Below are 16,950 nucleotides of genomic sequence, written 5' to 3' on the forward strand. Positions count from 1 at the left end.
CCTTTTCTGACCTCACCTTTACCTGCTGGAGCTGGCCACGGCCCGCTTTGCCCTCCTCGCCCCCCCACCTTGAGCTCTCCATCATCCGGCTGAGCCCTTGGGACACCCTTGCGTGTTCGTGGGCACAGAGCTTCCTGTGTTGGCTGCACCGTGAGTGCCCGAAGGCAGCACGCATCCGCTCCTTCCCTTATTGGGGGCCCTCTGAGCTCAGAGTGGTGATGTTAGGTCCGAGGGAACCAAGGCGGGCCTGCTCCCTGCCTCCGTTGAGTCTGCATCCTGGGAGGGTAGAGAGAGGTTAAACACCTGCGGTACATTATTTCTGTAACTCCACACCGCTCTCCGGTGCAAAGGGACGTGCAGCGTGCTGGGAGAGCAGAGCTGGGGGCTGACCTGGACCGAGGGGTCAGGGCTGTTTCCCTGAGGACACAATGCTGGAATGTGGGCGTTTCCTCTGAGAGAAGACGGGAGAGAGCAATGCAGGCAGAGGCAGCATCCTCGAAGCAGGCGCAGTGGGCACGCTGCTTAGATGGTGATGCTGCCAGCGGCTAGCGGACACCAGAGACACACCCTGCCCGTGGGGTCTGTGTTCCCTGAGGGGCTGGCAGACAGTGAACAAAATGTGTGTATGTTGGATGGTGACAAATGCTCTAGGCCAAAAGAAAAGCAGGGAAGAGGGTAGTGCTAGGGAATTGGGAGGGTGTGTTGTGAGTAGGGCGGTCAGGGGAGGCCCCTGAGAAGGCAACATCTGATTAAAGACCTGGGTCAGGTGGATGGCTGGGAACAGCGGAGGTTGGATCATGAATGCGTTTCAGAGTTGGAGGCAGCAGAATTTGCTAATGGATGTGGGTGGAAGAGTGAGAAGGGGAGTAGAGGATGGGGAAGCCAAAGGAGCCGTGGATGGGGTGCTGTGGGGGGCAGGGGGGAGGGGAGGGCGGGCGTGGGGCGCCTCACTGGTCCATTGTCCACAGTCACACCTTCTGTCCTGCTCTCCTTCCTGTTCACTTTCTTTTTTGCTCAAGTACATCTTTACTTGCTCTTTCAGGGGAGAGGAAGCCCGAGAGCTTCCCTATTTCACCTTCGTCCTCAAAAGATAGTTTGGCTGGGGATAGAATTCTAGGTCCAAGTTTTCTCTCCCTGACCCTTTCAAGCGGTTTCTCAGTTGCCTTCCAGCATCTCTCGGTGTTGATGCGACATCTGCTAATTATCACATGCTTTCTGCAGGGCCCCGATCCCAGTGGGAAGAAAGGCAGGGGCTGAGCTACTCATGCCACTTCCTTTTTACCAGAATGCTCCTCTGAGACAAGGGGTGAGGTAGGAGTGAGTGAGGAGAGAGGAGCCAGCCGGGCTGTTTGGATAAGTCCCAAATGCTCCCCACGCAGCTCGCCCAGGTGGGTCTCCTCAGCGCGGTCGCCACCGCCGGCTGGTCCTACAGTTGTCTGGGCCTGGTCCTAGGGACTGGACTCCTCCTGCCTTGGCCTCTAGGCTTTTGTCCTCAGTGACTGTGGACACTAGCAGCACAGGCCAGTTCCAGTTGCTATGTCAGGTAGTGGGTGATGGCTTGGTTCTAACTGCCCATCTCACATGGGGGCCTCTTGTCCCTGTTCCTGAGAGAGTACCGCCCTCCACCTGCATCATACCATGCCTCGAATGCCATGGGTTTCTTCTCCATTTCTGTTTAATCCGATTTCCCTGTTGTGTTTGAATAAGGACAATGCATTTTATTTATTTATTTTTACATCTTTATTGGAGTATAATTGCTTTACAACGGTGTGTTAGTTTCTGCTTTATAACAAAGTGAATCAGCTATACATATACATATATCCCCATATCTCCTCCCTCTTGCGTCTCCCTCCCACCCTCCCTATCCCACCCCTCTAGGTGGACACAAAGCACTGAGCTGATCTCCCTGTGCTATGCGGCTGCTTCCCACTAGCTATCGGTTTTACATTTGGTAGTGTGTATATGTCCATGCCCCTCTCTCACTTCGTCCCAGCTTACCCTTCCCCCTCTCTGTGTCCTCAAGTCCATTCTCTACGTCTGTGTCTTTATTCCTTTCCTGCCCCTAGGCTCCTGAGAACCTTTTTTTTTTTTTAGACTCCATATATATGTGTTAGTATACGGTATTTGTTTTTCTCTTTCTGACTTACTTTACTCTGTATGACAGACTCTGGGTCCATCCACCTCACTACAAATACCTCAATTTCATTTCTTTTTATCGCTGAGTAATATTCCATTGTATATACGTGCCACATCTTTATCCACTCATCTGTCGATGGACGCTTAGGTTGCTTCCATGTCCTGGCTATTGTAAATAGAGCTGCAATGAACACTGTGGTACATGACTCTTTTTGAATTATGGCTTTCTTAGGGTATATGCCCAGTAGTGGGATTACTGGGTCATATGGTAGTTCTATTTTTAGTTTTTTAAGGCACCTTCAAACTGTTCTCCATAGTGGCTGTACCAATTCACATTCCCACCAGCAGTGCAGGAGTGTTCCCTTTTCTCCACACCCTCTCCAGCATTTATCGTTTGTAGATTTTTTGATGATGGCCATTCTGACTGGTGTGAGGTGGTACCTCACTGTAGTTTTGTTCTGCATTTCTCTAATGATTAGTGACGTCGAGCATTCTTTCATGTGTTTGTTGGCAATCTGTATATCTTCTTTAGAGGGACAATGCATTTTAAAAAAATAGTTTGCACCTCTCTGCTGAAACTCCCCGTCTGTTCATGCATGCTGGGTACCTTTTCTACTAGATCCATTAACGTATTAGCCACAGTTGTTTTAATGCTCCCATCTGACAGTCCCCACAGTGGGCTCATCTCTGACTCTTGTCTGTCGATGGCTGTATCTCTTGGCAACGGGTCGGTTCTTCTTTTGTTTGTATGTCTCAAGATTTTAAAAAATTGGATGCCAGACGTAGTGTGCAGAAGAATAGTAGAGATGGTGGCATCAATGATATTTATGCCTGGAGATGGGCGCACCTCTTCTCTGTCAGGCTATGAGTGTGGCAGCGTTGTTGAATCAGTCTGGTGGGTAATTGAGCTACATTTGAATTTTGTTGTTGCTACTCCTCCCCAGCGTCAGATCCCTCCCGCAGAAGATTGCCCAGGGCCCCCGGGCTTGAGTGGGTCTGCTATGGCTCCGCCCATGGCTTTGCTTCTCAGTAGAGGAGGGTCTGGAGAAGCGGGCGGTGTTTCACGTCCATCCCCCACCAGTGGCTTCACGTGCCTCTTGGGAGCAGTGGCAAAGGCTGCAGAGGAGAGCTTGTGAGTGTGAGCGTTCCCTGTGCCCGTGACTCCCAGCTCTTCTAGCCTGAGCGCCAGCCCAGCTTGGCCTTTAGGAATTTGCTAACATCTCGGCTGATTTCTTCCCACCCTCGCACTTCCTCCTGAGCCCCACCAGGCATGAGAGCTGGCGCGTCGGGCTCTCCTTGGAGCCTCGGGGCTCCGTGGAGTTCAGTCCCCTCGGCTCCTGCAACCTCAACTGTCTCATGGGCTCAGGAAAAGTTCTGAGTTTGTAGGTATTTGGCTTTTTCTTGGTAGAATGGGAGTGGCGTTCGCTTGCCGCTTTCCACATCACAAGCAGAGGTGGAACCCGAAGTGGTGAATTTTTAAGTAGTTAGAAGGTAGTTGTCTGCTACTCTGCGTTTCCAGGGGACCTTTCAGCAGGCGTGCATTCTGCCCCGTGACCTGGAAACTTGCTGACATGCAATGAACTTGCCTTTCAGTTCCTTCACAAACCACAGGAATTTTACCTGGGTCTCACGTCCAGTTCACAGGCCCATAAGTTTCCAGAGTCTACTTCTGTGGTACCCATTTCCAGTCTTCTGATGCCCCTCCTGTCCCCACAGCCCACACCAGCCGCCATCCTGTGCTGCGCCTCCAGGCTGCATCAGTGTCCTGGGCTGTAACCCATCAGGGCTGAAGAGCCACACGTGGGCCTCCACTTCCCCACCCGCCCAGGCCCGTCCTAGCAATGTGTATTCTGCCCGTTGAAGCCCCTTTAGTTAAAATAGGATAAGAATAGGGTTTGCGCGGTCCTACCTTGACCTCGCTTGCCTCACAGGCTTTCATTAGGAAGGTGGTGGGCGCCTGCCTCACCTGCCTGAGAACGAGCCCCTTTTGTTGTCCGTGGCCGTTCTGCAGGCGTCCTCATTTCCATGCTTCAGCTCTTCACTGCCTCCTGAAGCATTCATGCCCATCCTTTGTATCTGTCCTTAATCACATGACCTTCCTCCCACTTGCCTCCCAAGTCTTGCTAAGATACGAGAGCATGAGAGCCCACTGGCAGCCCACCCTCCTTTAAGCCACATCTTTGTTCCTTAAAGCCCTTCCTGAGAGTTGTGATCGGAACACGGTTTAGCCCTTGCCTCCAATCCCTCTTCATTTCTAAAGGGTCTTCCCATTGTCTGATCAGTCTTATCATGTGATACGGAACTTCAGCCGTTAAAAAAAAAAACATGTATTGAGCACCTACTGTGTGCTGGCACCTTTGCAAGATGGTTGGCATTCAAAGATGAATCTCAGAGGATCCTTTGGGGAGTCTCAGCCAGGCTAGGTGTCCCCTCATGGGTGGTTTCATCAGGATGCCAGAAGGGAGAGAAGAGGCTCCGGTCTGCCCAGTGGTTCTGGAAAACTTCCCTGGAGGAGACCGGTGCGGGGGTTACTGCCCTTGGTGATGATGCTGTGGCCTGTCTGAGCCCATGTGAGCACTTTCTCAGGGACCCTCACTTCCACTCCCCCGAGTAGTTTTCCCTCATTGATCAAAATTAAAGCAACATAAAACTACAGGTGTGATAAATGACACTGAACTATACACACACACATGAAGTTGTTACGTAAGATGTAACCTTGGAGGGAAGTTGGGTGGAGGGTCCCTGAGGACCTCTCTGTACCATTCTTGCAACTTCCTGCAAATCTATAATGATTTCGAAATAAGAAGCTAAAACACATCAAGAATGTTGTCCCAAGCTAAGCCGTTTTCCCTTCTCAGGGCCTGGAATATTCTCCCTCTCTTCCTCACCCCTCAGTACTTCATTTCCAGAATTTCAGGTAGAGCCGGACATGGTCCCTTTTAATATGCTTCTGGAAAACCCCAGTGGAGCCCACAGGCCAAGCCGGTTCCTGACCAAGTTCAGGCACAGGGTAGGAACATCCCTCCCATGGCCTCAGGGGTGGAGCGGAAGCTGCACTGGGCCTCGGGCGGGGGCTGTGGAAAAGCAAATTGGAAGTAAATTACCATCTTCTCGGCCCCCTGAACAGCCCCCGAGTCACCAAGGGCGGCTCACTTGGCATTGAGTCATTTTGCAACATCCCTGCCGGGCCGCGTGTGGCCCTGACCCAGCGCGTGACATCGGATGGCACCGACACAAAACCGTGAACTTCTGCTGTTCTCCAGATGCCTCCCTTTTCACCTTGCGAGAAGACATTGTTTGCCCTGAGGGTGAGAAAAGTTGCGGTGGCTGAGGGCTGCAGCACCTGCGTGTTGTTCGCAGGGCTCAGGGGGCCTTCGAGGAGCAGGAAGGAGCCTGGCTGGGCTCCCGGGAGCGAGGTGGGCTGCGGCTTGATTTGCATTTTCTCCTAAAACATTCTTCTGTCCTGCAGCTCAGTCTCTGTGACCACTCACAAGACTTAATGGCCTTAACGTGCTCGCTAAGGGCCCAATTCAATTAAAAAGTGTCCTGCAGAAGCCACCCACGATCCTCCCGCGTCTGCTTTCCCGGGAAGCCGCAGCCGGATGGGCGTTTTTCTTTTTTCAATTTTTCATTTGACGTGGGCCCTGGACCCCTGCGGAGGAGAGCGCCTCTTCGCTGGCTTCTTCCCCACTTCTGAGGGTTTGCCACTAACCCTGGGAGGTAACCTCTGCTTCTTTGCCAGTTTGATAGGCTCTGGGACCAGATGCCCGTCGACGCCAAGGGAAGGCTGCAATACCTGGACTTCCTCAGGAGCTTCAGCTCGGAGAAGGCGGCCCCGCCGCCGGCCCCGGGCGCCTCGGCCAAGGCGCAGAGAGGGTGCGGCGTCCCCGAGGTCTCAGAGAGAAGCAGGTCTGCAGGGTTGTCGCCCATTCGAGACCTGAAAGCAGGGTCCAAACCGCGGAGTCATCCCTGCGTGAGTTCCCGTCTCGCAGCATCTAACTGGGTCCACGTCCCGCCGGGGCTGGGGTCCTAGTGTCCCCACAGGGTGTGGGTGACCGAGAAGGTGGCCAGGGTGAGCCTGGGGCGGGGGGCTCAGAGGAGAGCCACTGGTGGGTCCTCTCAGTCACCTGCCTGGGAGGGGAGGTAGCTGTGGGCACGGGGGTGTGGGAGGGAAGAGTAAAGAGGGTTCAGAGCAGGGAGGGACCTTGGGGGCGGGGGCGGCATGTCAGCCACACGGAGGGCATCCTCTCGGACGAACGCAGATGCCCCGGGCTGGACAGCCCCGCCGTGGGCCACAGGACCCGCAAGGTAAGTGTTGTCACACCCGTTCTACGGTTGAAGATACGAGGCTCTAAGAAGGGTCCTCGTGAGTTCAGGTCGCTTGTTAGACACAGAGAGAGCTGATTTCAAACCCAGGCCTGTCTGACCGCACGGCCCTGGACCTGGGCTGAGCCGCCCCGGCCTGGGATGGGGAGAGGGGCTCAGCCTCGCCGAGGCTCCCCTTCCTCTGCAAGAAGCTTGACGGTGTCTCCAGGCGAGGGTTGTTGAGGGGATGCCAGCGGGCACAGGAGCACGCCCACCGCCGAGCCTCGTGCACGGCGAGCGCTCATTCATTCCTTGGGCCTTCAGTCAACACATGTTTATCGCACGCCTACTACGTGCGGAGAATGAACACAGGTCCCTGCCCTTGTGGAGTTTACGGCCTTGGGGGTGATGGGCAAGAGTAGTGAACATGTAAGGAAAGTATTGAGTGAGTTAAAGAGGGTGTATGGAGCAGAATGAAGCATCCCGAAGGCATCCACGCCTCAGTCCCCGGAACCTGTCATGTGTACCTTACATGGCGAGGGGCAGTCAAGGTTGCAGAGGGAGTTAAAGTTGCTAATCGGCTGACTGCAAGACGAGATTGTCCCGGAGTGTCCGGGGGCCCGAGGTAATCACATGGGCCGGTCACTGGGGACACAGAGGCAGAAGGGTCATACTGGAGAGATGCAGTCTGGGGGAGACCCACCCAGCGTTGCAGCTTTGAAGGTGAGGGACGGGGCCACGGGTCAAGGAATGTGGAGGCCTCCAGAAGCCAGAAAGGGCCGGCTATATATTTGTTTCCAAACCTGTTTCTGTTAAAATGGTAACATTACCGTTTTTGTTTTGTTTTTCATTTTATTTCTGAAAATAATGCTGCCTGTGAAATTGTGCGCCTGAGTCCTATCTGTGAGTTTCTCTTATTACTTCCACGTGGAATCTCAGGTTACAAGACAGTTTTCTATCTTGCTAGACCCCCGCGAGCACGACCCCGCCGCTGCAGAACTGCGAGCCCGTGGAGAATAAGCTGCGGAAGAAGATCCAGGGCTGCTGGCGCGAGTTCCTGCGAGAGTGCCAGAAGAGGGATGCCAACAAGCAGGGCGAGATCCCCGCCACCGAGTTCCAGGGTGCGTCCCGTTCCCTTTCCCCCTGGGGATACAGGGTCACCTCCCAGCACAAGTCCACTCCTCATGGTGGCGGCAGGGGAGTGACACAACAGGGACCCAGCGGGGAGCACCTCGATAAACCCCCAGTATGGGGGACAAGGACTCCTAACGCCTCAGCCCCTAGCAGGCAGGTCTACACCTTCCCGATCAGGTCAGCACGCGAAACCACGGGCTGGGTTGTGGTCTCTGGGCAGGTTGTAAATGGTGACAGACTTGCAGAGCTGAGGGAGGTGGGACATGGGCGGGGCGCAGGGGACAGCTGGGGACCCAGCTCTGCCCTATTGATTCGATTTTCGCCGTGTAGCACTTGGGTAGTCTTGAAATAAGACCAGTTAGACGTACACTCCCACTAATTGTTGCATACTGTTTACACAACCTTTCACATTACAGGAAAACCTGACCAGGTCACTCCTCTGCTTAAAAGCCCCCTCAGCCCATCCCCCACCCCCGCCGTCTTTAATATATGGACCCCTTTTAAAGGAAAGCGTTTTTCCTGAGAACCTCCTATATCAACATAAACTACTTTTATGGTGTAAACTCTTTAAGTGAACAGCTCCTACCTCGCCCCCCCCCAAAAAAAACACTTATGAGTTAAATATAAAAATTTGAAATCAGTTATAATTAAACGATGTGACATTGATTTGATGTGACATGTCTCGCTGAAACGAAATCACCAGTGTGGGTTTCAATGCACGTTGGCGTTCCCCTTGTTTTTTAGTTAATTCTTTTGATTTTGAGCGTGATGAACCCTAACTTGCTGTTCTTCATCATCATCACCATCATCACTGTTTTTCTTTTTAACCGTGAACTCCCGTAAGCACCCCATCCACGGCTCTGACAGTGCATCCAAAGTTCAGTGCTCTGAAAAAAAAAAAACACACTGATTAATTTTCAGAAGTCATTCTGTATTTTCTGTACGTGTTGGATGGCCTTCTGCAAGTTGGAACCTCCAAGGCATCTAGTGGCCATTCCCTTGGGTCCCCCCGCCCATGTCCTGGGTGCACCGTGCCCTCCTACTGCTTTCCTCTGTGCAAAGGCAAAGACACCTGTTTGCACAAGCGCAGCAGCGTCTTCTGGGCTGCGCTGGTTTGAAGACATCATGTCTATAAATCCCACATCCACTGGTTTTCCTCACTAACCTCTACAGTTAATGCAGCACAGTGTTCCACTCCCAGAAACCTTGTTGCCTTCGTGATGTCCAGTGGAAGTCTCAGCTCATTCACCTTAAACTAAAATCCTTATCCTACCTCTCTTCCAATTACGCGTCGTGACCCCAAAAGAAGCTTCGACTGTATACCTAGTAGAAGACTGAGCATGTGTATGAGTGCAAAGTAAGGGGGTGTTGACATCCTGACATTGCCACCTCAGGGCAGCCAGGAGGACTCCCCAGTGGGGCATCGACGTGACCCTAGTCAGAAAGCCAGACACAAACCCTCAAATCGCGTGGCGGTTGTCTCTTCCGGGAGGTCCGTGTGTTCCAGAATACACATTTCAGATCATTAAGGTGAAAACTCAAACTGCATAAATTGGTGTAGCCTGGGAGACCCTTGGGAGCGTATCTCGGAAGCACAGTTGGAAAATGCTTGCTCGGGGGCCAAGTCTGAATCCCTGACCCCCAGTCGGGCCCCTGCCGGACTCAACCCCAGCACATGGAACCTTCCCTTCTCCCCTCCTGCCCGGCTCTGCCCCGACTCCCGTCTGCTGGGACCATCCCTCTGCCTTCTCCCCGCCTGCGTTCGTAAGCCCCACGGTGTCGTGTCCGTACTGCCGTGACCACAGTGACGGTGACCGTGCAAAGCCAGGCCGGCAGGCAAAGCCTGGACCGAGGGGGCCCAGCAGGACGCGGGTCCCCTCCCTCCTTGCCGCACTTACCTCGTCGCGTGCCTGTGTGTTTCCACATCTGTCCGGCCACCAGCCATGAGCCTCTGAAGCAGGCACAGGGCGTCTCAGCCAGTGATGAGTGAGTGAATGAAGGCGTGATCAAAAGAATGAGTGAACCGACCGCCACCAACTGAACTGACATGTTTGCCTTTAGCTCTCGTGGAGGAATTCAACCTGGACGTAAACAGAGATGAGTGCCGGCAGCTCACCGTCAAGTACGACTTAAAGAACAACGGGAGGTTTGCTTATTGTAACTTCATTCAGAGCTACGTCCTCCTGTTAAAAGCAAAGGAAACCTCGCTGATGCAGAGAATGAAACTGCAGAAGGCGACTAAAATGGTACGTGGATCGTCCAGAGGAAAGGGGTGGGGCTGGGGCTGAACGGGCTTCCTTCATTTTTCTCAGTTCTGCCTACATCCCATTGTCTCACTTCATACAAACGGTGGCCCCATAAGGGCCTGGAGACCCCAGACTGGGAACCAGCAGGCTGGATCCCAGGTTCTCAAACTGGCTGGGTGGCACGTGCCCGCGGGCACCTCTGTGTGGCAAGCGTCGGGGAGAGTGTCAGCGGCTCACACGGCCACCAGGAGCGGGGGGTCTCGGTCAGTTCACTGGAGAGGCAGGTAGGGTGGGACCACAGCAAAGGGAAGCGCCTGTAACTTACACATCACCGCCGGTTCACTCCTCAACTGTCCGAGACGGGCTGGCCTTGCTCCTGGTGTGGGCGGCCAGTCGCAGACCCTTCCTCTTTCTTGCGTAAACTACACCCGTGATGCATGTCTACAGTTCTCTTCTCGTTTCCTTGAAGAGGAATGAGACCCTAAAGATGCTTAAATGGCAACTGGAGGGCCTGTGCCGTAGATTTTTACCTTTTTTCTTAATCGTTTGTCATTTTATGAGTCTCACCCACACCCACTTCAACCACGCTGTTCACGGACTCACCTTTCTCGAGTCTTTCCACAGCATGAAGCAGAACAAGCCTTTTTCACACTCATATTCCATCACCTGTAACGCTGAATTCAGTGACATTGAATTAAACGAGCACAACCGGCCTTGTCGACCTGGGAGCAAACACAGCTGATAGCAGCTGCTGCAGGACTCAGCTGCGGGGACCAGAGGTGTGGGGCAGACCTGACAGCGTAGGTGGCGGCTTAGCCCAGCAAACAGTGGATTCCATCGCAGAACTTCCCATGCAGCCGAATTTGTCATTTTGTGCTAAATCGGGCCCCATCTTAGCATAGTTTCTAGTTTAGCCAAGCAAAGGCTTAGGCCAAGTTAAGGAAGTAAAACTTAACCTTAAGACAATTCTTTCTCTAGCTCAGCTTTTCTGTGAGTGGAGAAAACACTGTCCTTGGTGGGTCGTCAGGGGACACAGGAACATAGCTGGAGAACCATGGAGACCACACAGCCTTCAAGGCTCCCCCAGCTCTGGCCCTCCTCCACCTCTCCCGGCCTCAGCTCCCCCTTCTGTAAATGAGGGGAGGCGTGCTGAGCCCCCGGGCAGATGTCCCCGCTCGCCTCCGTGTGCCGCTGCCTCGTCCCCCAGCTCCGGTCTTTCACCCAGACGTGACCACAGCCTCCGCTCTGTGGCTTAGGCTAGTCCTGTCTTGCATCCTGGGCATGACTGACAAGGAGGTGAGACTCCCCGGGAGCCTTTCCCAGGAGAGAGTGTGGCCAGGGCCTGCCCCTGCTCCTGCCCCTTCTGGTCCCCGTGCCAGTCCCCGTCCCCTCTGCAGGCTGTCCAGGCCCCACCGTGCCAACTGTCTGCCGGCAGAGTAGCTGAAAGGGCCGTTGCCTTTTCTAGTGCTTTGGGGGCTTTCTACAACTTTGACAGCAGAGACACCCTCTGTGGAAGTGAGCTGGGGCTTTGCTTCGGGGGGCTCTTCTAGAGGACTTCTGGAGGGGTTGGTGTACAGGGCTGGGATGGGAAACCCTTTCTCAGGCCAAGCTTGGGTGTGGGAAGGGCAAGTGCGCATACAATCCCTTCTCTTCCGTGCATGCTGACCAGCTGATTGGATAAATTGGCAGCTAACGAAGCTATAGGGTATCTGGTTTCTATCATAGGTGCTAAATTATACAAAAATTGAAAGCAGTTTAACTTTGTGCTAATTTGTTTCATGTAGTGCCATGTTAAAAATTAAACTTTCCCGGGGCTTCCCTGGTGGCGCAGTAGTTGAGAGTCCGCCTGTCGATGCAGGGGACGCGGGTTCGTGCCCCGGTCCGGGAAGATCCCACATGCCGCGGAGCGGCTGGGCCCGTGAGCCATGGCCGCTGAGCCTGCGTGTCCGGAGCCTGTGCTCCGCAGCGGGAGAGGCCACAACAGTGAGAGGCCCGTGTACCGCAAAAAAAAAAAAACTAAACTAAACTTCCCCCAAATGTGTTACACATGACTGCCTAAAGTCCACCTCTGTGATACTCAGATGTGCTTTGGGGCTAAAATATCTTGTTTCCAATCTAATAAATAGCATCTAAATGAAATAATCGTAGGGTAGTGTACTGTCTAATTACTAGATATAATTACAACCTTGTGATTTTTTTAAAAAACTCTGTTCATTATAAGAACGTACTAGAAGACCGCAGCTGAATCTCTTTTCTTCCCTCAGACTGTTTTGAAATTGGCCGGTTATCTGCCTGTCTCTCCCCTCAAGTACGTTGGGAGGGGCTCCCCGGGAGGCAGCCTGGCAGGTGTTGGTGTCAAGCAGAGCCTCCCTGAGCCTCCATTTCCCAATCCAGGAAATGGGGCTGTGGAGACCTACCTTCCTCCCAGGGTGGGGGAGGAGCGGAAGGAGGCGCACAGGCGATGCTGTTTGTGATCAGCCCACACATAGACTTGAAATGTGGGCTTGCTGACTCCATCCTAGCTGGGAGCGTGGGGTGGGGAGTGAGCAGGGGGCCGAGACGACAGGAGCTGGCAGCCCTCCTCCCTCCCTTCGGGCCATGGCCTGTCCGCTCCATCCTTCCCATCCGAAAGCTCCTTTCTTACCTCCTCTTGGTTTTTGGTTCTTTTCCCAGAAAGAATGCGGTGCTGAGACTTCTTCCTTTTACGCCGCTCTGCTGCGGATTCAACCCCAAATTGTGCGCTGCTGGAGGCCGATGCTGCGCACACTCAAGGCCTACGACGAGGGAAGGACGGGGCTTTTAAGCGTGGCTGATTTCAGGATGGTGAGCACAGCTCTTGTGCGGCTGTGACCTCTGACCAGGAAGCAGTTGCCAAAGGCCCATGGCCAGAAAACCTCCAGAAAGGATCCGCCGGCCCCCAGCGGAAGGCCCGGGTGTGGGCAGCTGTCCCAGACCTCACTTCCCCACTTCCCCCAGGTTGTCAAGGGCCGAGTGCACGTGTCCCTGTGCTGCAGACCCCAGGCTCTCCTCCCTGAAGGTTTCTAGAACCCTGCAGGGACGTCCCGGTGCCAACACCTGAGTGCCGCTGCCCTCGGGGCAGCACGACAGCTGCTGCGTCTCGCGGAGCCCTGGCTGCACTCCACCCCGCGCCAGGCCAGGCCTCCTCCCCAGCCCCCCTCCCAGGTCTTTATGGGGGGAGCCGGCAGGGTCACAGAGCAGAGTGACAGCATCGGGGGGCCGAGGCGGGGTCCCAGGTGTGCGACTCAGGGCCCACAGACCCCAGCCCTGCCTCGCAGGAGCCCCGGGGTCGGCCCTCCCCTCTCCCGCAGCCGCCCTCACGTGGAGGGGCTGCCCACCGTGCACCACACGGTTTGGTAAGCAGCTCTCCCGACAGAGCCTGAACCCTGGTGCCTTTCCTGCCCCGCGCAAGTCCAGCATCCACGGAGGAAGGTGGTCTGGAGGGAGCGCCTCGCCCGCCGCAGCCGCCCCTCTGGAGCAGAACCTCTTCGCTTGGCTTTACCCTGCAGAACCTTGGGAGCGCTTCTCCCAGAGGAAAGAAGCGGCCGCCCTCGAGGGGGACTTAAAACTCCCGCGTTCAGAATAACGTAGAACTCCTCGGATTGGCAGTTTCTTGACCCCCCCTCCTGTCCTCTCTGCATCCCCACCCCGGCCACTGAGGTTCAGAAAATCATTGAGGTCTAGAGCATTAGATTAAAAATCAAATATTACAGCCAGGAAGAAAACTCAGTCAGGACATCACAGAGACAAGGGGTTATGGCCTCAAAAGGCACTTACAAAAAATGTATTCCTTAGACTTATCTGTGCTCAGCAGCTAGAAAAAAGTTTAAGTAAAAAAGCTTTTCTTAAATAATAATGTAGGAAGATGAACCGCAGTTGGAGGGCCTGGCGGGGCTGCATTCTCAAGGGCCTCGTGCAAGGCGCTGGAGGGCGAGGGGCCCCCTAGAGCCCCAGTGCCGCGCACGGTGGGTGGGGGCCAGGCCTGTCGCTGGGCCGGGGCCTCCGTGCCCCACAGTGGCAGCCAGCTCACAGCGTTTGTCTTTACTTTGGGGGCAAGTAAAATTCTCAGCCAGAGAAGGGAAGGAAGCGGGTGAGCTTCTGTTAGTCTCCTCGTCTTCAGGTAACTTCCCAGGAATTCGGGGTGGATGACAGCAGGGAGAGGGCAATAGAAACGGAGACGATGCCCTCAGCAGAGCCAGAGCCCGAGACCAGATGGGTGCTGGGACCCTCTGGACACCCAGGCTCAGTCGCCTTTTCTGCTCTCAGCCCATCAGCCCCATAGCCAGGCCAGCTGACCTCAGCCCCATGGTCCCGGGCCTGTCCTGCCGGCCCCAGAGGAACGTCGGGCTCTTCTAGCCCCACTTTCTAGCCCCCTCTGAGAAACAAATTATAACACAGAACATAGATGGGGAATGTATAACCTAATCTTTATCTAATAGGGTATCTATCTATTAAAATTTGTCTCAGTTGCACATAACAGAGGTGAAAAAAAAAAATAACAGCACCTTAAACATGGTAGAAGTTTATTTCTCTCTCACATAAAAGAATCTCAGAGGTAGGAAGTCCAGAGCTGGCGTGGTGGCCGGACAGTCATCGGGGACATCTGTATTTTTTTCTGCTCTCCTCAACACCTGACTTCCTGCCTCAAGGTCGCCTCATGGTCCAAGATGGCTGCTAAAGCCCCAGCATCACTTTCACATTCCAGGCAGCAGAAGAGAGAGAAAGAGGGCACGCCCTTCTTCTTTAGAGACTTCCCAGAAGTCCCGCATAACATTCTCAGTTAGTTTTAACTGGCCAGAACATACCTAGCTATAAGAGAAGCTAAGAAATGTCGCCTTTTTTAGGTGGATCCCAGCAGCCTGAAAATCAGGGTTCTGATAACAGAAGGGGAAAGGGCAATCAGTATTGGCTGGGCAATAGCAGGCTCTGCCTTGGGCTGTATTACTGTTGGGTCATAACGACTCCCTGCACCCTGCACCTGCGGGCCTGCCCTCCTCCCCGGGTGGGCCGCACCCTGAGGCCCCCCTAGCTAAGGCCCTGTGGCCAGGTCTCCCCTCCAGTCCCCTCCTCTCCGTCCATCCTCCTCATCCTCCACGTTGACCAGCCTCACTACCCTTTGGGGAGGCGATTGTGGGAGGGCCGGCTAGGGGTAGGGAACCCCAGCGGCTCCCATCTGAAGGGAAGTCCAGGGGTCTTCGTGTCCCGCACCCGTGTTGCTGGACGGAGCTGCCCTGTTGGAGGGGGGCGGGGGGTGGGCAAAGAAGAGGGGTGGGGAGAAGGGAAGCGGGAGAGAGAGCTGCTGGGGGCAGCTCTGGAGGTGGGCGGTCCAGGCTCAGGGCGGGAGGAGAGGTGGGCGCATGCTTCCCTGAGTGGCTCCGAGACCAGCGGGGGATCCCCGTCTCTTCTGCAGGTCCTGAGGCAGTACGGCATCAACCTCTCCGAGGAGGAGTTCTTCCACATCCTGGAGTATTATGACAAGACGCTGTCTTCAAAAATCTCCTACAACGACTTCCTCCACGCCTTCCTTCAGTAGGGGGCCAGCTCTGCGAGCCCAGCGTGGACAGACGGGGACCGCAGGGCCTGTCCCCGAGACTAGTAAAATCTATCATCGGGCTGTCTCACGAACTTCCAGAGTGTCCCCAAAACAGAGCCCACACCCACGCCCGGCCTGCGTCTTTCCGAGGTCATCCCAGGCCCAGCGCTGGGCTCTAGCGTCAGCAGTGGCCTTCCAGAGGGCCTCGGGGCTGCCCCGCTGAGCCTCGGGACCCTCGTTAGTTTGAGCAAATTAAAATGTTAGTCTCTGCAAGAATGATGCTTGAGGCTTTAAAGGAACCACCAGTGATAAACTTCAAAACTCAGACTTTCTGAAGGTTTTATTCATAAGCGCTTGCTGGGTGCCTCAGGGCCGCCACAGCACTTCCTCCACCTGGGTCACATCTGTGCCGCTGCTGGGCTTGTCCACAGGGCCGCCTCTCCGCCCCTGGGGACACAGGCACCAGCCTGACGTCACGGAGGAGCAGCCGGCATCTAGGTCAGGCCCCACGTGTTCTTTGGGGGCTCAGCCTTTCCAGGGCCCGGCTGAGCTGACCGCTGATTGGAGCCACCCACCAGCGCCCATGTCGGGAGGGACTCTTGCATGGACACAACAGGGAGAACAAGCTGAGAGAAGTTTTCAATTGCCGCAGTCCTTTCCACCCATCATGAAGAAGATGGAAGGGAGACAGTTTGCTGCCTCCTGGAAAGTTCTGGAAGGAACAGAAGAGGCAGGCAAGAGAGCTGCCCCTGAGCTGTGTGACCCCGGGCTGTCAGGGAGGGGTGGGGGCAAGGAGCCTCCACTGTCACCCTGAGCAACACACGGCCAGCGGACCTCACGTCCCTCAAAGGGACGCCCGGCCAGCGCCCGCCGCGGCCCCAGCCACTGGAGGGCGGGTTCCCCAGGGCCTGGGCAGCGGCCTTGGCTTCTCCTCCCCTTTCCTGTCGTCACTGCCATGGCCACGCCTCCTCCTTTCCCTGCTCCCACGGGACACAGACACGGCCGCTGACCAGGGAAGGAGTCAAATGTTCAACCAGAGACCACGGGAGCTCTTAGGAAGCCAGACCAGAGCTGACCTCCTGTGAGCCCTGCTGGCTGCACAGCCACTCCAGCGGGCCGGGTGGGGTCTCCGTCCCCAGTGGAGAGATGGAGACCCTGAGGCCCAGGTGGAGGAGGGAAGGACGCCCTCTGGGGTGCCTGAGGAGTGAGGACATGGCTCCTTGCTTCCTGCCCCTCAGCCAGGCACCCCGCAGCCCGGCAGGGGGCATCGGGGACCAGGCTGAGGAGGTCTGGCTGGGCCAGGACTGCGGAGGCCCCCAGATCCCAGAGAACCTGGGGGCCCTGAAGGAGGCTCAGGGGATGAAGATGCCCACTGCGGGGGGCGGGGGTGTGTGTGTGTGAAGGGGGAGGGGTTGCCCTGAGGGCAGCCTGAGTTCAGGGAGGAGGGAGGGAGGGGCCGTGGTCCCTGCTGGCCCCAAGTCGGTGCTGTGGAACAGGAACGCCCTCGGCCCCAGCAGCTCTTCTTTCTAAGGGGCGGGGGTGGGAGGATGCCCTGCCTTTGTGCCCCTGCCGCGGCAT

At 55.4% G+C, this 16,950-nt stretch overlaps 1 protein-coding gene across 1 annotated transcript in view; it reads left to right on the forward strand.

Annotated features, from left to right (window-relative positions):
• The window catches only part of EFCAB6 (EF-hand calcium binding domain 6), a 174,152-nt gene extending 158,707 nt beyond the window's left edge, over positions 1–15,445 (forward strand). Inside the window, 5 exon segments of the mRNA XM_079936860.1 lie at positions 5,879–6,109; positions 7,409–7,562; positions 9,637–9,821; positions 12,495–12,644; positions 15,250–15,445. Of these exon segments, the coding sequence (XP_079792986.1) occupies positions 5,879–6,109; positions 7,409–7,562; positions 9,637–9,821; positions 12,495–12,644; positions 15,250–15,372 (843 nt within the window). The 3' untranslated portion in view covers positions 15,373–15,445.
• Positions 15,446–16,950: the final 1,505 nt, after the last annotated feature.

This window comes from Stenella coeruleoalba (genome assembly GCF_951394435.1).
Source record: "Stenella coeruleoalba genome assembly, chromosome: 11".
Classification (NCBI taxonomy): Eukaryota; Metazoa; Chordata; class Mammalia; order Artiodactyla; family Delphinidae; genus Stenella; species Stenella coeruleoalba.